The sequence below is a fragment of the Oncorhynchus nerka genome, linkage group LG12 (genome assembly GCF_034236695.1).
Source record: "Oncorhynchus nerka isolate Pitt River linkage group LG12, Oner_Uvic_2.0, whole genome shotgun sequence".
In the NCBI taxonomy this organism is placed as follows: domain Eukaryota; kingdom Metazoa; phylum Chordata; class Actinopteri; order Salmoniformes; family Salmonidae; genus Oncorhynchus; species Oncorhynchus nerka.
Genome location: NC_088407.1, coordinates 25,036,621 through 25,061,660, shown reverse-complemented (window position 1 = coordinate 25,061,660; position 25,040 = coordinate 25,036,621). Strand labels below are relative to the sequence as shown.

The 25,040-nt window shown below is 41.8% G+C and overlaps 2 protein-coding genes across 2 annotated transcripts; one reads left to right on the top strand and one right to left on the bottom strand.

The window, feature by feature from the left end:
* Positions 1-662: 662 nt before the first annotated feature.
* LOC115137998 (interferon-induced very large GTPase 1-like) lies at positions 663-19,656 on the top strand. The gene is made up of 7 exons (XM_029674378.2): positions 663-748; positions 1,121-1,218; positions 5,175-5,266; positions 11,139-11,265; positions 11,982-12,239; positions 12,351-12,611; positions 12,723-19,656. The coding sequence occupies exons 1-7, from the start codon at positions 681-683 to the stop codon at positions 17,462-17,464; spliced, it is 5,646 nt and encodes a 1,881-aa protein (XP_029530238.1). The 5' UTR covers positions 663-680; the 3' UTR covers positions 17,465-19,656.
* On the bottom strand, positions 19,457-24,703 carry LOC115138000 (perforin-1-like). Its single transcript, XM_029674379.2, has 7 exons — positions 24,593-24,703; positions 23,814-24,184; positions 22,109-22,272; positions 21,777-21,996; positions 21,545-21,684; positions 20,998-21,421; positions 19,457-20,315 (listed from the first exon to the last, which is right to left on the bottom strand). Exons 1-7 carry the CDS (start codon positions 24,597-24,599, stop codon positions 19,857-19,859), a joined length of 1,785 nt encoding a protein of 594 aa, XP_029530239.1. The 5' UTR covers positions 24,600-24,703; the 3' UTR covers positions 19,457-19,856.
* Positions 24,704-25,040: the final 337 nt, after the last annotated feature.

Below are 25,040 nucleotides of genomic sequence, written 5' to 3'. Positions count from 1 at the left end.
ATTTGATAGTAAACGTTTACATTAGTTTACAAGACCTGTCTGGGCTGCCATGATACATGTGACACAGACCCAGCTACAACGGGCTGGACACTGCACTCTCCCCTGGAGGTAATTCTACACTTTACTGTAAAACAATACAATTAAACATGGTTGCGTCTGACACCCTATTTCTTCTATAGTGCACTACTTTTGAGCCCTAGTTTTAAAAGTTTGTTGGCTACGTAGAGAACATTTGCCATTTAATTTTTTTGGACCAAGCAGACTTTGAAGGGAAAGTGTTCAATGGCTCGGATTCAAGCCACACACATTTGAACCAGTACGTACACCAATTAGTCTGCTAAATGTTCATTCATGTTCAAGACCATTCTTCATTACGTGCCATTGAAAACGTTCGGCAGTCTGCCTTGTCAAAACGAAACTCAACCTAGTCTATTATAGTCTATCCCCTTACCATTTGAGTGAAATGAAACTGAAATAAAAGTATAGACGGACTGAACCAAATGATAACAAAATCAGGCTATATATATATATTTTTTTTTACGTTAACTACATTCTAATAAAGTGTAGGCTAAAGTTATACGTGAATACAGTGAACTTCTGAACATTTTCAAAATGTGATGGCATGAATGTTGTCAGTCTGGCACAGTAGACAGTTTCATTCTTACACATGGTTCATCCCAATGGCATTTAGTGCTGTAGCTGGAACGTTTGATTATGCGTTGTCATTGAGCTGCGGTGTGATATGCAGGTGAGTCGTGTCTCGTAAAGTGTTGCTTATCAAACTGTCTAATAGCTTAAATCACAGGGCCACTTATGTTTTTATCCTAACGAAGTGAAAGATTATCCTAACGAAGTGAAAGATAATACAACCTGTAAGCCAACGATATTGTACATCTAATATCACATTAACTGATTATAAACCAAGGTTGCTGTAAGCCAATACTTCTTACGAATACAAATGTTTGAAAGGGTAGCCTAATATATGTCCTTTTTCCCCAACATTCTTATGATCTGATTATGCGGCATTGATAAACAGTTTTATTCATTCTATGGGGTGTCTAAATTAGTACAACATTTCACTTTACTGTTAGGCACATATTTTTATTGAGTTGTGTTCCAGACATTTTCAGAAAATGAAGTGTCCTCGATGTAACACCCTTTGTGAGGAGGGACAGCAGTTTTGCTTGAGATGCAACGCAATCGTCGAAGAAGAGATAGGTAAGTAGCGTCGGGCCTTTTCTAGACGAGTGATGAGTCCTGTCGGCTGGAGGCCTATTTCTTCAATTCAATCTTATCCTGTATCAGTGTCAATAGTGGTCCTCCAGCTCAGTTGGTAGGCTATGGCGATTGCGATAGGATAGTGGGTTTAATTCCTGGGAACACCCATATGTATGCACGCACGACTGCGTCTCTTTAGATAAAATAGTCTGCTAGATTATCATATTACATACATTTAACCCTATTCCGATAAACTATTGGCCCATTGTCATACAGTATGTATTTATTATGGATGCCCATTAGTACCTTCCAAGGCAGCAGCTACTCTTCCTGGGGTCCAGCAAAATTAAGGCAGCTATATACAATTAAAAAACATTAAATGACATTAAGTGTGTGAACTCAGCCACTACTCTACTACCACATACACTATTGTTCAAACGTTTGGTGTCACTTAGAAATGTCCTTGTTTTTAAAAGGAAAGCACATTTTTTGTCCTTTAAAATAACATCAAATTGATCAGAAATACAGTGTAGACATTGTTAATGTTGTAAATGACTATTGTAGCTGGAAATGGCTGATTTTTAATGGAATATCTACATAGGTGTACGTACAGAGGCCCTTTATCAGCAACCATCACTCCTGTGTTCCAATGGCACGTTGTGTTAGATATACAAGTTCATCATTTTGGGGGGTGGCAGGGTAGCCTAGTGGTTAGAGATCTGTCGTTCTGCCCCTGAACAGGTAGTTAACTCACTAGGCTGTCATTGAAAATAAGAATTTGTTCTTAATTGACTTGTCTAGTTAAATAAAGGTAAAAAATTTAGAAGGATAATTGATCTTTAGAAAACCCTTTTGCAATTAAGTTAGCACAGCTGAAACTGTTGTTTTAATTAAAGAAGCAATAAAACTGGCCTTCTTCAGACTAGTTGAGTATCTGGAGCAACAGCATTTGTAGGTTCGATTACAGGCTCAAAATGGCCAGAAACAAAGTACTTTCTTCTGAAACTCGTCAGTCTATTGTTCTGAGAAATGAAGGCTATTCCATGCAAAAAAATGCCAAGAAACTGAAGATCTTGTACAACGCTGTGTACTACTCCCTTTACAGAACAGCGCAAACTGGCTTTAACCAGAATAGAATGAGGAGTGGGAGGCCCTGGTGCACAACTGAGCAAGAGGACAAGTACATTAGGGTTTGAGAAACAGACTCCTCACAAGTCCTCAACTGGAAGCTTCATTAAGTAATACCCGCAAAACACCAGTCTCAAGGTCAACAGTGAATAAGCGGGTACTATTTAATGAAGCTGCCAGTTGAGGACTTGTGAGGCGTCTGTTTCTCAAACTTGACACTCTAATGTACTTATACTCTTGCTCAGTTGTGCACCGGGGCCTCCCACTCATTCAGAAGAAAGTACTTTGTTTCTGGCCATTTTGTTTCTGGCTTTATTCAGAACAGTTTTCAGCTGCGCTAACATAATTGCAAAAGGGTTTTCAATTAGCCTTTTAAAATGATACACTTGGATTAGCTAACACAGGGCGGCAGGTAGCCTAGTGGTTAGAGCATTGGACTAGTAACCAGACAAGGTCCACAGTTAACTGGCTGTTCCTAGGCCATCATTGAAATTAAGAATTTGTTCTTAACTGACTTGCCTAGTTAAATAAAGGTAAAATAAAAAAAACTGTGCCATTGAAACACAGAAGTAATGGTTTGCTATCTGCCAGCTACGATTAACAATGTCTACACTTTATTTCTGATCAATTTGATGTTATTTTAATGGACAAAAACTTTTATTTTCTTTCAAAAACAGGGACATTTCTAAGTGACCCCAAACTTTTGAACGTTAGTGTATCTGCAAAACAAAATCCATGTGTGTGAGTGTATTTTATAGTGTGTGTGTGTATGCTGTGCATGAGGATGAGGGAGTGGGAGGGCTGTATCATGAACAGTTGTCACATTGAGGACGGTCAGTTTAGTGCTTTTTGTCACTGGTGTTACAGTGGGGAGAACAAGTATTTGATACACTCCCGATTTTGCAGGTTTTGCTACTTACAAAGCATGTAGAGGTCTGTAATTTTCATCATAGGTACACTTCAACTGTGAGAGACGTAATCTAAAACAAAAATCGAGAAAATCACATTGTATGATTTTTATGTAATTAATTAGCATTTTATTGCATGACATAAGTATTTGATCACCTACCAACCAGTAAGAATTCCGGCTCTCACAGACCTGTTAGTTTTTCTTTAAGAATCCCTCCTGTTCTCCACTCATTACCTGAATTAACTGCACCTGTTTGAACTCATTACCTGTATAAAAGACACCTGTCCACACACTCAATCAAACAGACTCCACCCTCTCAATGGCCAAGACCAGAGAGCTGTGTAAGGACATCAGGGATAAAATTGTAGACCTGCACAAGGCTGGGATGGGCTACAGGACAATAGGCAAGCAGCTTGGTGAGAAGGCAACAAGTGTTGGCGCAATTATTAGAAAATGGAAGAAGTTCAAGATGACGGTCAATCACTCTCGGTCTGGGGCTCCATGCAAGATCTCACCTCGTGGGGCATCAATGACCATGAGGAAGGTGAGGGATCAGCCCAGAACTACACGGCAGGACCTGGTCAATGACCTGAAGAAAGCTGGGACCACAATCTCAAAGAAAACCATTAGTAACACACTACGCCGTCATGGATTAAAATCCTGCAGCGCACGCAAGGTCCCCCTGCTCAAGCCAGCGCATGTCCAGGCCCATCTGAAGTTTGCCAATGACCATCTGGATGATCCAGAGGAGGAATGGGAGACGGTCATGTGGTCTGATGAGACAAAAATATAGCTTTTTGGTCTAAACTCCACTCGCCGTGTTTGGAGGAAGAAGAAGGATGAGTACAACCCCAAGAACACCATCCCAACCGTGAAGCATGGAGGTGGAAACATCATTCTTTGGGGATGCTATTCTGCAAAGGGGACAGGACGACTGCACCGTATTGAGGGGAGGATGGATGGGGCCATGTCTCACGAGATCTTGGCCAACAACCTCCTTCCCTCAGTAAGAGCATTGAAGATGGGTCGTGGCTGGGTCTTCCAGCATGACAACGACCCGAAACACACAGCCAGGGCAACTAAGGAGTGGCTCCGTAAGAAGCATCTCAATGTCCTGGAGTGGCCTAGCCAGTCTCCAGACCTGAACGCAATAGAAAATCTTTGGAGGGAGCTGAAAGTCCGTATTGCCCAGCGACAACCCCGAAACCTGAAGGATCTGGAGAAGATCTGTATGGAGGAGTGGGCCAAAATCCCTGCTTCAGTGTGTGCAAACCTGGTCAAGAACTACAGGAAATGAATGATATCTGTAATTGCAAAGATTTCTGTTCCAAATATTAAGTTCTGCTTTTCTCATGTGTCAAATACTTATGTCATGTAATAAAATGCAAATGAATTACTTAAAACTCATACAATGTGATTTTCTGGATTTTTGTTTTAGATTCCGCCTCTCACAGTTGAAGTGTACATATGATACAAATTACAGACCTCTACATGCTTTGTAAGTAGGAAAACCTCTATAATCGGCAGTGTATCAAATACTTGTTCTCCCCACTGTATATAATTATGTAATAAGGGCCAAGGGGGTGTGGTACATGGCCAGTATACCACGGCTAAGGGCTGTTCTTATGCACAACGCAACGTAGAGTACCTGGATACAGCCCTTAGCTGTGGTATTTTGGCAATATACCACAAACCCCTGAGGTGCCTTATTGCTATTATAAACTGCTTACCAACGTAAGTAGAGCAGTAAAAATACATTTTTTCTCGTCCCTGTGGTATATGGTCTGATATACCACAGCTGTCAGCCATTCAGGGCTCAAACCACCCAGTTTATAATGGAAAATAAAGCATCTTATAATGTTATATGTTTTTGATGTGCTGCAACATGAGCTCATCTATTATCCCAAACGTATTGCAGAGCCAGGCAGTCTGAAAGATGTGACCTATGACCTGGGTAGGAGTGGGGCGGCTGAAGACACCTTGCCAATGGACAGTTCCTCAGATGAAGAGGTAGGGTTTTCTGTTCCTCTTTCACCAAAAGGTTTTTGAAGATAGATATGTATTGTATAACGTATCATACTGTATCAAAAACCTTGTCAGTTCAATATACAGTACCAGTCAGAAGTTTGGACACACCTACTCATTCCAGGGTTTTTCTTTCTTTTTACTATTTTCTACATCTATGAAATAACACATGGAATCATGTAGTAACCAAAAAAGTGTTAAACAAATCAAAATATACCTTCTTTTTGAAATGATTCAAAGTAGCCACCCTTTGCCTTGATGACAGCTTTGCACACTCTTGGCATTCTCTCAACCAGCTTCTTGAGGTAGTCAACTGGAATGCATTTCAATGAACAGGTGTGCCTTGATAATGTCTTTCCTTGATGCAATTGAACCAATCAGTTGTGTTGTGACAAGGTAGGGTTGGTATACAGAAGATAGCCCTATTTGGTAAAAGACCATGTACATATTATAGCAAGAACAGCTCAAATAAGCAAAGAGAAACAACAGTCTATCATTTCTTTAAGACGTGAAGGTGAGTCAATGCGGAACATTTCAAGAACGTTTAACGTTTCTTCAAGTGCAGTCGCAAACACCATCAAGCGCTATGATGAAACTGCCTCTCTTGAGGACCACCACAGGAAAGGAAGACCCAGAGTTTCCTCTGCTGCAGAGGATAAGTTCACTGCACCTCAGATTGCAGCCCAAATAAATGCTTCACAGACACAGAGTTCAAGTAACAGACATCATAACATCGACTGTTCAGAGGAGACTGCGTGAAATCGGGCCTTCATAAACGAATTGCTGCAAAGAAACCACTTCTAATGGACACCAATAATAAAGAAGAGACTTGCCTGGGCCAAGAAACACCAGCAATGGACATTAGAAAGGTGGAAATCAGTCCTTTTATTTGATGAGTCCAAATTTGAGATTGTTGGTTCTAACCACCATGTCTTTGTGAGACGCAGTGTAGGTGAACAGATGATCTCCGCATGTGTGGTTCCCACCGTGAAGCGTGGAGGAGTGATGGTGTGGGGGTGCTTTGCTGGTGACAATGTCTGTGATTTATTTAGAATTCAAGGCACACTTAACCACAGCATTCTGCAGCGATACACCATTCCATCTGGTTTGCGCTCAGTGGGACTATCATTTGTTTTTCAACAGGACAATGACCCAACACACCTCCAGGCTGTGTAATGGCTATTTGACCAAGAAGAAGAGTTATGGAGTGCTGCATCAGATGACCTGGCCTCCACAATCACCTGACCTCAAACCAATTGATGTGGTGTTTAGATGAGTTGGACCGCAGATTGAAGGAAAAGCAGCCAACAAGTGCTCAGCATATGTGGGAACTCCTTCAAGACTGTTGCAAAAGCATTCTAGGTGAAGCTGGTTGAGAGAATGCCAAGAGTGTGCAAAGCTGTCGTCAAGGCAAAGGGTTGGTATATAAAGGGTGGCTATATTTTGATTTGTTTAACACTTTCTTGGTTACTACATGATTCCATGTGTTATTTCATAGTTTTGATGTCTTCACTATTATTCTACAATGTAGAAAGTAGTAAAAATAAAAAATAAATCCTTGAATGAGTAGGTGTGTCCAAACCTTTGACTGGTACTGTATATACAGTGCCTTGCATAAGCATTCATACCCCTTCGATTTCTTCACATTTTATTGTGTTACAAAGTGGGATTTACATGGATTTAATTGTACGTTTTTGTCTACTCAAAATACTGTAAAGTCAAAGTGGAAGAACATATCACATTAAAAAAAAAATATTCACGAAAATGTGATAACTAAAATGTAGTCGTTGCTTAGTTATTTCTTAGCCTAAATAAGTTCAAGAGTAAATTTGGCTTAACAAATAACATAATAAGTTGCATGGACTTTGTGTGAAATAATAGGGGTGGACATTATTTTGGAACGACTAACCCTTCATCTGTCCCCCATATATGCAACAGCTGTACGGTCCCCCAGTCAAGTACTGAATTTCAAGCACAGATTAAACTACAAAGCCTGTTTCAAAAGCCTCATAAAGAAGGGCAGTGATTGGTGGATTGGTAGCAATAACAAATCAGGGATTGAATATCTCTTTAAGCATGTTCAAGTTAATATGCTGTAAGATTATGAATTATGAAATTGCTCAAGGACGTTACCATGAGACCATTGGTGATTTTAAAACAGATACAGTACAGAGTTCAATGGCTGTGATGGGAGAATACTGAGGATGGATCAAAAACATTGTCGTGACTCCACAATAATGACTGATGATTTGAAAAGAAGAATACAAATATACAAAAATATTCCAAAACATGGATATTGTATGCAACAAGGCACTGAAGTAAACTGAACAAAAGTATAAATGCAACATGTAAAGTGTTGGTCATGTTTCATGAGCTGAAATAAAAGATCCCAGAAATGTTCCATAAGATTATTTCTCTCAAATGTTGTGCACAAATTTGTTTAAGACCCTGTTAGTGAGCATTTCTCTATGCCAAGAAAGTCCATCCACCTGACATGTGTGGCATATCAAGAAGCTGATTAAACAGCATGACCAATGTCGTTTTAGAGAATTTGGCAGTATGTCCAACTGACCTCCCAATCTCAGAACACATGTATGTTTTTGTGTGGGCGAGCGGTTTGCTGATGTCAAAGTTGTGAACAGAGTGCCCCATGGTGGCGGTGGGGTTATGGAATGGGCTACGGACAATGAACACAATTGCGTTTTATCGATGGCAATTTGAATACACAGAGATACCGTGACGAGATCCTGATGCCCATTGTCGTGCCATTCATCCACCGCCATCATCTCAGCATGATAAAGCATGAACATTTCCAATTCTTCCATGGCTTGCATACTCACCATGTCACCCTTTGAGCATGTTTGGGATGCTCGGGATCGACATGTACGACATTGTGGTCCAGTTCCCGCCCATTTCCAGAAACTTCTCACAGCCATTGAAGAGGAGTGGGACAACATTCCACAGGCCACAATCAACAGCCTGATCAACTCTATCCGAAGGGGATGTGTCACGCTGCATGAGGCAAATGGTGGTCACACCAGATACTGACTGGTTTTCTGATCCACGCCCCTATCTTTCTCTTAAAGTATCTGTTACCAACAGATGCATATCTGTATTCCCAGTCATGTGAAATCCATAAATTAGTACCTAATCAATTTATTTAAATTTAATGATTTCTTTACATGAACTGTAACTCAGTAAAGTCTTTGAAATTGTTGCATGTTGCATTTATATTTTTGTTCATTATAATGCTGCAATAAAACACAGCACAGAAATACACTTGTTGTCCTAAATGCAAAGCCTTATGTTTGGGCCAAATCCAACTCAACACATCACTTATTTTCAAGCATGGTAGTCGCTGCATCATGGTATGGGTATGCTTGACATCGGCAAATACTGGGGCATTTTTCAGGATAAAGAAAAATGGGGTGGCACTAAACACATCCTAGAGGAAAACCTGGTTCAGTCTGCTTTCCACCAGACACTGGGAGAGGAATTCACCTTTCAGCAGGTCAATAACCTAAAACACAAGGCCAAATCTACACTAGAGTTGCTTACCAAGAAGACAGTGAATGTCCCTGAGTGGCCAAGTTACAGTTTTGACTTAAATCTGCTTCAAAATCTATGGCAAGACCTGAACATTTTAACATTGTTGTGTAGATTGTTGACAAAAACATACAATTAATTCCATTTTATTCCCACTTTGTAACAGAGTAAAATGTGAAGAAGTCCAAGGGGTGTGAATGCTTTAGCAAGGCACAGTATACATACAGTGTATTCGGAAAGTATTCAGACCCCTTGATTTGTTCCCACACTTTGTTACGTTACAGCCTTATTCTAAAATTGATTCAATCGTTTTTTTTCTCATCAATCTACACACACTACCCCATAATGACAAAGCAAAAAAAAAATGTTTTTAATATATCATATTTACATAAGTATTCAGACCTTTTACTCAGTACTTTGTTGAATTACCTTTGGCAGCGATTACAGCCTCGAGTCTTGGGTATGACACTATAAGCTTGGCACACCTGTATTTGGGGAGTTTCTCCCATTCCTCTCTGCAGATCCTCTCAAGCTCTGTCAGGTTGGATGGGTGCACAGCTATTTCCAGATCTCTCCAGAGATGTATGATTGGGTTGAATTCTGGGCTCTGGCTATTCCACTTAAGGACATTCAGAGACTTGTCCCGAAGCCACTACTGCATTGTCTTGGTTGTGTGCTTAGGGTTGTTGTCCTGTTGGAAGGTGAATCTTCACACCAGTCTGAGGTCCTGAGCGCTCTGGAGCAGGTTTTCATCAAGGATCTCTCTGTACCTTATTCCGTTCATCTATGCCTCGATCCTGACTAGTCTCCCGTTCCCTGCCGCTGAAAAACATCCCCACAGCATGATGCTGCCACCACCATGCTTCACCGTAGGGATGGTGCCAGGTTTCCTCCAAACTTGAAGCTTGGCATTCAGGCCAAAGAGTTCAATCTTGGTTTCATCAGACCAGAGAATGGGGCGTCAGGGTAGCCTAGTGGTTAGAGCGTTGGACTAGTAACCGGAAGGTTGCAAGTTCAAATCCCTGAGCTGACAAGGTACAAATCTGTCGTTCTGCCCCTGAACAGGCAGTTAACCTGCTGTTCCTAGGCCGTCATTGAAAATAAGAATTTGTTCTTAACTGACTTGCCTGATAAATAAAGGTAAAATAAAAAATCAGACCAGAGAATCTTGTTTCTCATGGTCTGAGAATCTTTAGGTGCCTTTTGGTAAACTCCAAGCGGGCTGTCATGTGCCTTTTACTGAGGAGTGGCTTCCTTCTGGCCACTCAACCATAAAAGCCTGATTGGTGGGTTGCTGCAGAGATGGTTGTCCTTCTGGAAGGTTCTCCCATCTCCACAGAGGAACTCTAGAGCTCTGTCAGAGTGACCATCGGCTTCTTGGTCCCCTCCCTGACCAAGACCCTTCTCCCCCGGTTGTTCAGTTTGGCTCTAGGAAAATTCTAGGAAGAGTCTTGGTGGTTCCAAACTTCTTCCATGTAAGAATGATGGAGGCCAATGTGTTCTCGGGGACCTTCAATGCTGCAGAATTTTTTTGGTACCTTTCCCCAGATCTGTGCCTCGACACAAACCTGTCTTGGAGCTCCACAGACAATAACTTTGACCTCATGGCTTGGTTTTTACTCTGACATGCACTGTCAACTCTGGGACCCTATATAGACAGCCTTTCCAAATCATGTCAAATCAAATGAATTTACTATAGGTGGACTACAATGAAGTTGTAGAAACATCTCAAGGATGATCAATGGAAACAGGATGCACCTGAGCTCAATATCAAGTCTCATTGCATAGGGTCTGAATACTTATGTAAATAAGGTATTTCATATTATTTTTATATACATTTGAAAAACTTCAAAAACCTGTTTTTGCTTTGTCATTATGGGGTATTGTGTGTAGATTGATATGATTTTTTTAATACATTTTTGTAAAAGGCTGTAACGTAACAAAATGTGGAAAAAGTAAAGGGGTCTGAATACTTTCCAAATGCATATTCTTATTATTTTTAATATTTTGTATGTTTTACAAATATTAAAATGTTTCTTCCACTTTGACATTACATAGTATGTTGTGTAAATCATTGACAGAAAATGACAATTAAATTCATTACAATCTCAATTTGTATCACAAAAAAATGTGGGGAAAATCATGGGGTGTGAATACTTTATGTAGTTGTCCTTAAAATGTGCCCTCTTTTATCAATTCATTTGCTTTGCGATTTGCAATGTGGGGACATGTTTTAATCATTACATTGACAGAAATTTGAAAGTGTAAAACCTTTCATTCTAGCTGTGAACGTTTTTCTATTCATTTGAAGGACTTTCATGATGCAAGTGATCAATTCCTTGACTTAAGACTTGGGGAAGATGAGGACACATGTCAGAGAGCACAAGTTGACGGTCTGGAGGTAGATCCAGCTCAACAGATGGAGGCTGCTGTAGAAGGTGCTTCAGTAATATTAGAGACAATTATATCATTTACAAAATACTGTATCTCTGAATTATTGTCAAGCTTAGAGTATTCTTTATCATTTCATAAAATGAATATCAGTTTCTTTCCATTCACATGAAAACACTGCATCTGTATGCATATTAGGGAGTTGTAGTGATATTATGTTGTAACCAGTGGGGGGAAAACACACGTAAATTATTTGTATTATGTTCAAGAGTTTACTCGCATATCATGGAAAAGTGCATAAAATATAGGGAGCATTACTTTATTCACTGTGAACAATCATAAGCAGTTACCCACCAATTTGTTTTACCACTACATCAGTTGTAGTTGTTAATAACCGGTTGTATCTGTTTTTCACTGCTAGCATAACAACAGTAGCGATAATACAGTATACAGAAAAAGCATTTATTTATAACCTTTTCATACCATCATCATAAACACTTGTTTTATTAAATCAAGAATTTCAACTGTCATGGTATATCCCTGTGTGTAACAATGTCACAATGATAATATCATTTAATAACACAAGCTTTTAATTGTTAAAATAGGCCTAATATTCATTTTCTGCTAAAATGAACATTCACACAAGTAATCGAATACTAACCTCCATTCGGATATTCGAATAACTGTGCCCATCCTTAGCTGCTACAACTCTTTCCCAGAGATGAACATTATTTATAACTTAACTTTTTACTCTCTTTCACAGAGCTGTCCTCCCCCGGAGAAATAACAGTTCACTATGTTGGCAGTGACTCTGTTTCTCTGAGCTGGCTTCCTTTTGACCCGGCATTGAGGTACAAATTGACCTACTCCTGCTACACCCGGAGAGAGATCCTGTCCATCCAAGGATCCAACAGCACTGATGTGGAAGGCTTGTACCCGGGGACAGAGTACACTTTCAGCGTCTCATCGGTCACTGACGATAGGAATCAGAGAGCATCGGTCACAATGTCCATCTATACAAGTAAGTGCTTTGATTCAAACATGGCCTCTTGCATTACAGGGAGAATTATGTTTAACTTGTGTTTTCATTATTTCAGTTAAAATTGGATTGGGTCCTTTGTCCTTTTTGCAGAACCTGTGCCACCTGAAAAGATAAAGATAGATCATGTCAGCAGTGAATCAGTGTCTCTGAGTTGGGACAAACGTGTTGGTGTTCCTGAGGCATGTCTCGTGACCTGTTCCTGTGATGGAGAGGATGTGCAGAAGATAACAACAGAATCCAACACCCTGACGTTCTCCAGTCTGAGTCAAGGTGTCAAATACTCCTTCCATGTCTCTACGGTGCTGAAAAACGGGACACAAAGCAAGTCTGCTGTGACATATGTACGCACAAGTGAGTGTATTAAGAATTTTCACTGTGTTACTTTTGACAGGAGGATGTTTTCTAATGGATTGATTGTCAACCAAGGCGCTCAGATCTGAAACCATTCTCGATCCCCCACAGAAACCCACCTGGAGAGCTTGCTGCTGAACCTGGGGTTGGAGCAACACTACACAGAGAAGCTCGCCCTGAGCACCGTGCTGCAGATCGATGAGAAGACCGTCACAGATGAACCCGCTCAGACTCTCTCAGCCTTACCATGGACTTTCTTGAAGAGGTTAATGATGGTTAATGTAACAGCTAGGAGTGTGAAATGCATCTCATCAGGAGGTGAGGCAAGTTGTGATGCTTCATTTTGCAACATAGACCTAGATCTGGAGAGTCTGGTTGATAACCTGGACTCTAGTAATGTTGTAAACCCCTTAGACGTTGTTACTGCTCTCTTTCTGTGCTCTAACAGTTTTCTGCAGCAAGAGATGGTCTTGAAAATGTCCATGTGTCAGTTTTCTGTGCCCCTGCTTCTACCCAATTGTGACACAAAACAGTGCATGCTGATGCTTTGGGCAATGCGAGACATTGTCAAGAAGTTTAGGCCTCATTCATTGTCAGACCCAAGAGGATTTGTTGAAGACAGGATTGTTCTCTCTGACCTCCCCATGGTCTCTTTTGTTAGATTGGGTGAGTGCTCTCTGTCCAAGTCACAGATTCTGAACAAGCTTCTGAGTAATCCCCAACAGTATCACGACACGTTTGTCCACCATGACATGGAATGTGGTGATAGTCCAAGGAGGATATCCAATGGATTGGTTGAGATAAGCTGGTACCTTCCCTGTGGGAACAAGAACATTGATATTTTTGGTGAAGCTGTTGCTGTAACCAATCTGAGAGGGGACATCAGTTCCTTTGAGACCCAGTACTCCTTTCTTTGTTCAACCTCTGCAGCAGTTTTTGTGTTCTTTGACAACTTGGACACCAAGTACAAGCTACTGACCAGCCAAAACACCAAGGCACAGCTGTTTCTGGTGGGTAACCCACAGAGCAAGGGCTTCAGCATTGATGCTTTAAAGAAAACAGCAGCAGAGTTGAACTTGAAGAAAAGCAACATCATCCTGAAAACCAAACAGATGAATGATGCAGACTTTGTGAAGAACCTGAGAAGCACAGTTGGTGAGGTCATCAAGAGTTCAAAGTCCAGAATGCCATTGGAGCAGATGGCTGAAGTGGCACACGAGCTTGGGATCTTTGTTGATGAGGACTGCCAAGAATGTCAGAGTGCCAAGCAAAATGCGGATGCAATCACATCAAAAATTCATGACACACCACAGTATAAGGAAACACAGCTTCCCTTGCAAGGACAGATCTGGAAGGAGCTGGCACGTCTGGAGAAGGAGGAATGCAGACTGCGGAAAGCTGGTGACAAGAACATTGAGACGTACAAAAGTGAACTCCAAACAGAGAAGAGACAACTTAGGGAACAGCAAAGGAGTTATGACATGTCAGAGGCAATGACCTGCTTCATACATGCAATATCAAGCACAGGGCTAGAAAGGTCCTACTTCTTGAAATGGATGAGAATGAACCTGGACAATATGGCTCGTAAAAACCTTTCTGGCCTGAGGGAAATGTATAAAGAAAAGTCTCAGAATTGGTCTGAAAACCAAGATGAAATTGCATACCTTGATAGACAGATTTCAAACAGTTCTTTGGGAACTGAACATTTCCTACGTGAAATGGGTCAACTGTACGAATCTGCAGTCTTACTGGGAGAAACTGAAGAGTCACGGAAACAACTGCAGCACCTGCCCAGACTATGTGCTGAGCTGCTTCTGGATGGGTTTCCTCTGGAACTGGTGGACGGAGACGCGTCTAACATACCTCTGAGATGGGTGAGTGATGTGCTGCATCAGCTCAATGTCTTGGTGCAGCCAAAGAACAAGATCCTGGTGGTAACTGTTCTAGGTGTTCAGAGCACAGGAAAGTCCACTCTACTGAATACAATGTTTGGAGTGCAGTTCGCAGTCAGTAGCGGCAGATGCACAAGAGGGGCCTTCATGCTTCTCATCAAAGTCAAAGAGGACTTCAAGAAAGAGCTGAACTGCGATTTCCTCGTGATCATCGACACAGAAGGACTGAAGTCTCCAGAGTTGGTACAGCTGGATGACAGCTATGAGCATGACAACGAGCTAGCCACTCTAGTTGTTGGGCTAAGTGATGTCACAATTATCAATATTGCCATGGAGAACTCGATTGAGATGAAAGACATCCTGCAGATTGTTGTCCATGCTTTTCTCCGAATGAAAGAGGTGGGAAAGAAACCCAAGTGCCAGTTTGTCCACCAGAACGTGGCAGATGTCTCGGCACATGACAAGAACATGAGAGACCGGAAAATGCTCTTGGAGCAATTGAATGAGATGACCCAGGCAGCAGCCAGAATGGAAAACAAGGAGGAGAGCATGAGCTTCACAGATGTGATGGAGTACAACCCAGAGACTGGTAACTGGTACATCCCTGGACTTTGGCATGGAAACCCTCCAATGGCACCTGTCAATGCCGGGTACAGCGAGTCCGTCTACGAGTTCAAAAATAACATGATCAAGGTCTTCCAGAACTGTGAAACCTCTGGGAACAACATCATGGACTTTCTGGAGTGGACAAAAAGCCTTTGGAATGCTGTGAAGTATGAAAACTTCATCTTCAGCTTCAGAAACAGCCTGGTGGCTGATGCCTACATGAAGTTGTGCATTGAGTTCAACAAGTGGGAATGGTCTGTCAGAAAACACATGCACACATGGATGACAAGTGCTGAAGCAAGGATTTCCAACTTTGGAACAATAGCAATGAAATCTCAGACAGGAGATGAGAGGGATTTTCTCTGTCAATTGAAAAGTGCAGCCTCAACGGAACTTGTCAAATGGGAGAAGACCATTCTTGACAACCTGACCAAGTACTACGAGCAGACAGAGGGCCATGTCTATCTTGTGGAGAGATACAGAGAGGATTTTGCAAACAGCACCAAAAGTATGAAAAGGGAGATGGAAAACTCTATAATGAGTAAACTGGAAGCTGCTTTTGAGATTCGAAAAGGAATGAAAAAGCTTGACACAATCAAGAAAAACCACACAGCCGTGATGGAGGAGAAGGTGCTGAAGTTGCTTGAGGACTGCAGAAAGAGCCATTCTGAGCGGTCAGAGAAGGACCTTGATAGAGAATTTGAAAATGTGTGGGAGGAAACCGTGCAGGAGCTCTCTTTTACACGATTAAAGAAACGAGACATTGTGAGCGATGTTTTCAACCAACTCCGGTCTAACATGAAGCAGAAGGGAGGTTCAGTGAATGAAAAGCTGAACAAAGAGAAACTTGAAGATCATGGAAAAGAACCCTTCATAGTCACTCCACAGGGGTTTTTCAAGAGATTATTAAAGGGTTTGTACATGGATGAGCACACAAGAAAAACCCAGGCCATGGCAGACAACCTTATAGAGATATGCAAACAATTTGTGAATGAGAAGATCCCAAATAAAACAGATTACAATGACACATACATTCAAGAGATAATGCATATTATTGAAGAGAAGTTGAACGCCAACAAAAATCTTGAAACAAGCGATAAATTTGAAGTCTCCATTAAATTGTACGTTTGTGGGTTTGCATCCAGGGCTTTCCAATCAATGCATGAACAGTTCATATGTGACAATAATCCTCGTTTGTGCCTTGAACAGTTCAAAGGTAAATACTTGGCGAACTTCAAAGACTTGTTCAATGGACAAGATCAGTGTCGGAAGAAATCTGTGGAGTTCACCAACCTGTGTCTTAAACCTGCAGTAGAAGCCTATGTTGCCAGTTCCCTGGGTCCGGAAATTGTTGACGAAATGCTGACAGGACAGAATGCCTTTCAATTCAGCTCTCGGACATTTTTCCAGTACTCTATCTTGAAGCAACTACTGTCAGAATTCAACTTTGCCAACTATGTGAGCTACACTTGTCACTACGAAGACTTTGTCAAGAATTGGATTTTGGGTGAAATGTTGAAACGATTTTCACAAGGAAACAAAATGTTTGAGTTGGAAGACTGTCAACTCAAAGGGATCATCAGAGTCATCACTGAGGCAATCACAAAAGCACAGATGACTAAGAATGGCAACATAAAGGAATTCATTCAGGACATATGCAGGGAACTTGGAGAGAAGCTGGTCATCCCCCAAGATGCATTGGAAGCCACCATGATCCTCAACAATTCCAACCAGGAACAGTTTTCCTACTGGCTCAAAACATCTGTGGTGGAGATGGAAGAATCTCTGAGAGAAGAATTCAGAAATGCAACAGATGTAAGTAAGAAATTGGATCAACTGAGGATTAAACCACAGAACGTCCTGTTCACAAGAGTGTTTGGCTGCGGGAAGCAGTGTCCATTCTGCAAGTCACCATGCGAGGCAGGAGGGGAGGCCCACAATGATCACTGTGCTTCAATACACAGACCACAGGGACTTGGTCGATACAGGTTTGAGGGTTCAAAGGAACTCGTGACTGATATCTGCTCCTCCTCTGTGTTCAGTGAGACTTCTTTCAGATGCTATGAGACAAATGGAAAATACCACCCTTTCAAAAAGTACAGAGACATTTTTCCCAATTGGCATATTCCAGCAGATCCCAGCATACAAGCCTCAGACTACTGGAAATATGTGATGGCAAAATTCAACAAGAAATTTTCCAAAGAGTATGATGCATGCCCAGGAGATATCCCCCTTTCCTGGAAATTGATCACAAAGGAACAGGCAGAAAAGAGCCTTAGAGAGTCCTTTAGCATTACTAATGCTTTGAGTCCCACGGTATCGCCAGCACATTCTAGTGCTTCTAACCCCTTTTAAATATTGTGTGTTTTAGCTACAGACCGGTGTTTCTTTTGCATTAGATTCGTCTATATCTTCTGCATCTGCCAAAACCAACCATTCGCCTGCGCAAATTAACAGGTGCTGAACTAGAGCAGTGTTTGTGAGACGAGGGCAGATCTCGAAAACGGTTGTTCTCACAAAAAAAACATCTGTAATGTCTGAACGGTATTATGACCCCACTATGAAAAGCTGAGACTCTCACGAACACACACAAGTAATGTTTTGCTCTATGACATGCACAAGCCACACGAGCCATTAGAAGGTAAGGGTTCTTCTACATACATCCCACGACATAGTGGCTCAGCGGTCTAAGGCACTGCATCTCAGTGCAAAAGGTGTCCCTAGTTTGAATCCAGGTTGTATCACATCTGTTTGTGATTGGGAGGCCCATATGGCGGTGCACAATTGGCCCAGGTTTGGCATGGGTAGGCCGTCATTGTAAAGATTAATTTGTTCGTAACTGACTTGCCTAGTTAAATAAAACATTTGGTCTATAATACTGTAATAAGCTCACAAAATTGTTTGCACAAACTCCACATAGTTGTCACTGGAAATAATATGGTATAACACTTAAATATGAGGGCAGAGTAAGCAGATAAATGAAAGTAGTGAATTTCAGGTATTTTGTCCAGGTATTCCCTGTGTCTAAAAAAGTTTTTAATTGAGAGCCCATTCATCCTCTCGAAGAGGAATAGCATCTTGTAGAGTAATGATGTGTCGGGCCATAGTAAAAAAAAAAAAAAACGCCTTTGCCGGTAAGAAAAAGGGTCAGATTTAACACTAAACAAAGAAGAAACATTTATGATAAAGATGCTTAAAGATGCTTAAATCTGATTATGTTTTAGGTTTTAGTTTACAGAATCAAGACAAGGCATCTGCTTCGTCACTTAGCAGAATAGTCTAATCGAAGAGCCACAAAATGGTGGCTGGAATGATAATCTGTTATACACTGTGCCTCAGCTTCTTTGCTTGAAAGCAATTCACAAAAGATACATCAGTCCTTGAACTTGGTGTGACTATCAGTCTACTTTGGCAGGCACTGATAACAATCAACAAGGAATCTGTTGTCCGATGCGAACTGCAGAATATTGCCTCTTGAAGTCAACACTTTTTTTGTGAATCTTCTACATTTAAATAAATGGTCGTATTTACAGAGAATCATTTTCTAATTTTGTTTTGTATTTGTGCTAGTATTCATTTACAGTTTTTTTTTTTTATGTGGTTTTATCTTTCATTTTTCTGTAACATTGGGTTTGGTAAAATCAAGCATGGTCTGACATTTAACTTACACTTCTGTGATTCAGGAAATTGTTGAGAAACCATTGAATTGGACAATTGTGAGAATATAATACTTTTCTAAACTTGTCGCTTTTCTAAGAGACTTTGAGATGATATTGTCCCTGTGAAATATCAGTGCTTAGCTATTTGTAGTAGCTGAATAGTAAGATTAAATTGTGTACTTACAATACTATACCCTGAAGTACACACACAATCATCCTGATGCCTCCTACTGTCAGGGTTGGGTTAAATTCAATTTAAATTCCGGTCAATTCCAAAAGTGAACCAAACGCCAATTCAAATTCAAATTGTTCGAAATTGAAGTGATCTGGAATTGTAATTTTAGTGTACTGTACATCCTGATCTGACGGGAGCTGAAATGCATTTGACCCCAACCCAGCTTAATGTATTAGTATTTCCCACCAAATATATTCCATAATAAAGAAATTACTTTCTTGTATAACATATCAATGGAAAAGAATCTTAACAGTGACTCCTTGAACTGGTCCAGTTGGTCAATGAAGAGGTGCAGTCAACAAAGTAGGCTACACCAACTGTAGTAAATATTCATTTCTAAAATGTATTCAATGATTATATATTTAGAGAAAATTGCTTCCATTGAATACAACATAAAAGCAGCACATTAGTTTTCAAGTGAGGGTCAATGAATTGATGTTCTGGACTACCAGCTGAATATTTCAAATCAAGTAGCTTTTTATTGCAGTGGTAGCACAAACAACATGGCACAGTCATGAGAGAATGAAAACATAAATGTCCATTTTAATGCATGATATTTCATTTTGTAATTGTACATGGCCCCTGTTCATTAAACATATAAACATGTGTATAAACCATTACCTTCAGAAATACACAGGATATACAGCACTTTGGATGTTTTTGTTGGTGTTTTTATTTTATTTTTACCAAAGTAAAATGATTTATGGTTCAGAACAATAGGTTAGAAATGGTATGCCTTAAAGTTAGATAGGCCAGGATAAGGTTTATAGTGCATAGCATAGCGGTTTTGATCACAGCTCACTGAGAGCAAGGAGACAAGGGTAACCATTATCCCTCACATGCGATGTGAGATTCATGTGTTTTTTCCATGACCATTAGCCTTCTGCTTAACCACGAAAGCCAGGGGGTCTCCTAGGGGCCGGCCCGTCCGGATGTGAGCCAGCAGATCCTGGGTCATGTTGAGGGAGTTGCGGGAGGTGTAGAGGTCAGAGAGGTCAGAGTTCATCCCAGAGGGGACATACTCCCCACAGGTGGAGCCCCCAAGTCCTGTGGCACAGTCAACCTTGTAGGAAAAGTACAGGTTTCCATGATTCATGGGACACATTTTGCTGTGAGAACCCAGCCGGACGCTGCACTCCCCCAGGAGGTCGTTCCAAGACTTGTACCAGGTTTTGTCTTCATCGTACACAGCAAACTTCAGCTCGCTGGCCAGGGAGAGCTTGACGAAACCGAAGTCTAATACTTTGTTCCAGGTGGGGTTGTTGTTGTTGTAGATCACCCTGGTCTGCATGGCTGCTCCATCCATTGACACCTTGACGGATCAAACCAAATCAAACTTTATTTAAAGGTACTGTATGTGATTAGAAAAAGAAAAGAAAACGGGGCCCCCTGCCACTTGTTTTAGTATATACACTACATGGCCAAACGTATGTGGACACCGGCTCGTTGAACATCTAATTCCAAAATCATGGACATTAATATAGAGTAGCCCCCCTCTTTCCTGCTATAACAGCCTCCACTCTTATGGGAAGGCTTTCCACTTGATGTTAGAGCATTGCTGTTTGGACTTGCTTCCATTCAGCCACAAGCATTAGTGAGGTCGGGCACTGATGTTGGGTGATCAGGCCTGGCTCGCAGATGGCATTCCTATTCATCCCAAAGGTATTCGATGGGGTTGAGGTCAGGGATCTATGCAGGCCACACCGATCTCGACAAACTATTTCTCTATGGACCTCGCTCTACTGCCAATGTTTGTCTATGGAGATTGCAATGGCTGGCTGTGTGCTCTATTTTATACACCTGTCAGCAACGGGTGTGGAGGAAATAGCCAAATACACTAATTTGAAGGGGTGTCCACATACATTTGAAGGGATGTCCACATAGTGTAGAGGGATGTGGCTACGGAAATGTAAATCACGTAAAATCCTAGACTTTAGCATTCAAGTCAATTTAAAAACAAATTTCTTAGTAAGATAAAATAAAAGAGATAATACCTTGACGAAGCCGTCGGTCTCAGAGGTGGTGTCCCCCCAGAGGCCCTTGGCGTTCATCACGGTGACGGTAAAGCGGGCCTGGCCCTTCTCCTGCGGGCAGCACTGGCTGGTCATCTCCTTGCTGGCCTGGCACACACACTGGCAGGAGTCGTGGGCACTGGAGCTGGAGCCTCCCTTGCACTTCCCAGAGCAGCGCTTGACCAGAGCATGTTCCAGGATGTAGTCCTCCACAGCCTTCTTCAGCCCAGCCCTCTTACTTGCCTGCTTCACCAATAGGTGGAGGGGGTGAAGGGAGTAGTTGATGATGTCAGGGATGGTCTTCAGGCTGCTCGCCCAATCAGCGAAGGCCTTGGAGTTTCCACCCGTTTGGGAGAAGAGCAAGTCTGGCGTCCCGTCCGTCTGTCCCCCAACCACCTCGGTAAACCTGTTTGTTCATCATTAGTCATGATTTGTCTTAAACGAGGACCACAATGGAAATATGTGTTTTATAAGTCTTGTATAATGCCCATTAACCCCCAAAAATCTATCAAATCAAAATCAATCGAACCTCTCTTGGAAGGTGCTGCTGAAGCGGTCCTTGATGTCACGTTTCTGAAGATCCGCCTTGCAGAACTTGGTCTCTGTCTTTACTTCGGCTGTTCCGGTAACGGTGGCGACGGAGGCCTCAGCCTCAAGACAGTCCTTGACCTGGATTATTATTGTTTTTAACGTAATGTACATTTTCTTTAAATAAATAAATAGATAAATACATTTACTAATATATTTTGATTGAAAAGGACCTCGTTCTCGTTGTAGCCACTCAGGGCCGCCTGACACACTCGCAGGGAGGTCACGCTCTTCACCCGCCCCCCCAGGAGAACCTTCTTGATGAAGTGGGTGCCAAAGTTGGCAAGAAAATATCTGTATTCAACCTTGGTCTGGGCTGTGTAGAGGGGGGGCAGGAGGCCCAGGGAGCGAGAGAACTCAGGGTGCAGGGGAGGGTCATCTAGCAGGCGGTATCTGAGAAAGAAACACACAAGATGGAGAGTTTATAGCCTGTAGAGAGCAGTGTTGGTTCTATAAAGTTAAACTTCGAGAATACAAGTGATGTTATATTTACAAGGTATATCACCTGTAATAAGAGCAGTGTATATCCTGTTTGATGAAGCTGTACTTGTCCTTCTTCGACTGGCTCATCACCGTTTTGGCAGCTCTGGAGTGGGTGCCCCCCACCATGACCGACCCCTTAGCCTGGGGGGTCATAATGTCCAGACCAATCTTCCAACTGACATCTACCTACACATGGCGGTGGATAAGGTGAGTTTACCCACATAAAGCACTTTGAGTATTGGGAAAAGAGCTATATTTAAATATATATTGAATCAATTATTCTTATTTATATTATTATTATACTTCTGACTATTATTATAAATCTCTCTCTCTATAAATATATATTTTATATACTGAACAAAAATGTGAATGCATCATGTAAAACTTCCAAATATTTGACTGAGTAACAGTTCATGTGAGGATATCTGTCAATTTAAATCAATTCATTAGGCCCTAATCTATTGATTTCACATGACTGATAATACAGATATGCATCTCTTGGTCACAGAAACCTTTTTAAAAAATGGGCTTCACAATGGGATTCATTGTGAATTTCTCAGGACATATGTGGCAATAATTTATTTCAGAAGGAACCAGCAAAACTAGTGCACTGTGTGTGCTCCGGGTCATTAGACACCATTAAACATGCACCTCTCTGGGGTGTGGACACGACTGGCTTTTCCTGTAACTGTGTTATGGCCAACTATGTACTGTTGCTATGGTTAAGCCTCTTGTTTTTTTTCCAGAACAGGGGTGTCCCTTTCAGAGGAGTTAGCAGGATGACATGCATGGTTATTCCTGTAAAGTGCCAAGGTCTGTAACTATGGTCCTACATGCATGAACCTGGCTTAAGACGAGTGCAGACTATTTGTGTCTATTTCTGTGGCTCTACGGGTTCCATGCCCTAATACGAAACCAATAAGATAACGGTGGCTAAATGCCTGAGGGGATGAGCCATTGAGAGGAGTTACTGTGAGTGTGGCGAAAGGAGGACAAATATATCAAACGTGTGTGCCAAGACTGGAAGGCTGTTGTATTCATGAACAAGCTCGGCATTTGTTAAGTGGTAATGAAAGTCTGTTTGAACTCACATGCTCCAGTATTTGTGAAATATGACTCACCGAATTTTTCCACTACAGCTTCAGGATCGTTTTTTGGGGTGTATTCAAATTCCCATCGATAATATGCAATTGTGTTCGTTGTCTGTAGCTTATGCCTGCCCATACCATAACCCCAGAACCACCATGGGGCACTCTGTTCACAAAGTTGACATTAGCAAACCGCTCACCCACATACTGTATTTGTTCTGTGTTTGGAAGGCTGGTTGGACGTACTGACAAATTCTCTAAAATGACAGAAGCCGCTTATGGTAGAGAATTTAACATTAAATTCTCTGGCAACAGCTCTGGTGGACATTCCTGCAGTCAGCATACCAATTGCACGCTCTCTCAAACCTTGAGACATCTGCGGCATTGTGTTGTGTGACAAAACTGCACATTTTAGAGTGGCCTTTTACTGTCCGCAGCACAATCAGCTCATTGATATGACACGCCTGTCAAGTGGATGGTTTATCTTGGCAAATGAGAAATGCTCACTAACAAGGATGTAAACAAAGTTGTTTGCAAAATGTTCGAGAAATACGCTTTTTATGCGTATGGAACATGTCTGGTAACTTTTCTTTCAGCTGATGAAACCAACACCTGACATGTTGAGTTTAGTAGTATTACCTCTGTCTGGCTGCTGCTCACAAACGCCTCGCTGGAGTCGTAGACCATACTGGCTAACATCATGTTGCACTTCTGCGAAGGACGCCAGTCCACCACAGCCGCAGGCAGCCTCTGAGTCTGGCCTCCCATGAAAGGGTTAACACAGAGGGTACAGGTACCGTTATCGCTCTTCCTCCAGGTGTCCACGTCGATGACATAGGCCTGCTTGCGTTCCATGGTGACGACGTCGAAACCCTCGCCCGCCAGGTTGGTACCCGGAGCTGACAGCGCAGCCTTGCACTCTGCTGGCCGGCCCGTGGTGCACGAGGACAGGACAGGGGAAAGCCACGCTCCCCACAGCCACAGCAGGGCAACCAGAGAAGTCTGTGTGCCTGGAGAGGAGGAGGAGAAAGTAGATTTGACATACATTTAAATCAAGGTCAATTCAAATGGTAAACTTAACGGGATATTACATTCCAATATCAACGTTTGTCAGATGTTTTCAGAACTCAAAACGTGTCTAATGTTAAGATATTGTGGTGTAATTTGATTTGTCTAGCGGAAAATCACTGTTAATTCCTGGGTACATATTCGACAGTGGTTCGATCCCTGAGTCAACTGCACAGCTCTCATCTTTCTCCTTGCTCACTTCACCTCTGTAACTATCTCCATTAAACTATACAATGTGGAGGGTGAGCAGACTCCTGTTCCCCTACAAAAAGAAAAGGGAGGAAAAAACCAGTGTTGCTCTCTTTTGGAGACACACATAGAGAGTAAAGCATAGATATATAACCTCTCACCTGACATAATATCAATCACAATCTCTTGGTGATGATGATGGGTTTGATGAAGATGATCATGGAACAATGGAGCATTCTGTGTCTGTCGGATGTCTGACTGACTAGCTGACTACAGGGAAACAAACAGCAAGATGTCTGTGGGTTCCATCCTGGAGGCGGCGTTTCAGTTGTGGTCAAGGCTTTGTTTATGTAGATGGGGCCTGCAGTTTCCTTTGGTTATGAACCACCACCTGCTGTTGCTATGTGTGTTTAGGTGTGAGGGTTGGTGTTCACTTATAAGAAAGCCTTTGCAGACAGATACAGATAGTTAATATCTGTGCATTAGTGAATGTTTCATGGCACCAGAAAAACAAGACTGGACCCAGCAGTTTCCTAACTATAATTTCACACACCTGTCTGCTACTGCTTTTCCATAAATAATCAACCAGGCACCCAATAAAACAGGTCC

What these genes read in the sequence shown, in the direction of transcription:
- LOC115138000 (XM_029674379.2), bottom strand. An exon ending in ATACACTGCTCTTATTACAG is followed by an intron (nt 21,997 to 22,108) that starts GTGATATACCTT and finishes TTTCTTTCTCAG; the next exon opens with ATACCGCCTGCTAGATGACC. An exon ending in AGCAGCACCTTCCAAGAGAG is followed by an intron (nt 21,422 to 21,544) that starts GTTCGATTGATT and finishes ATGAACAAACAG; the next exon opens with GTTTACCGAGGTGGTTGGGG.
- LOC115137998 (XM_029674378.2), top strand. Translation starts at nt 681, where the DNA reads ATGGCATTTAGTGCTGTAGCTGGAACGTTTGATTATGCGTTGTCATTG. An exon ending in GATGGAGGCTGCTGTAGAAG is followed by an intron (nt 11,266 to 11,981) that starts GTGCTTCAGTAA and finishes TCTCTTTCACAG; the next exon opens with AGCTGTCCTCCCCCGGAGAA. An exon ending in TGTGACATATGTACGCACAA is followed by an intron (nt 12,612 to 12,722) that starts GTGAGTGTATTA and finishes GATCCCCCACAG; the next exon opens with AAACCCACCTGGAGAGCTTG.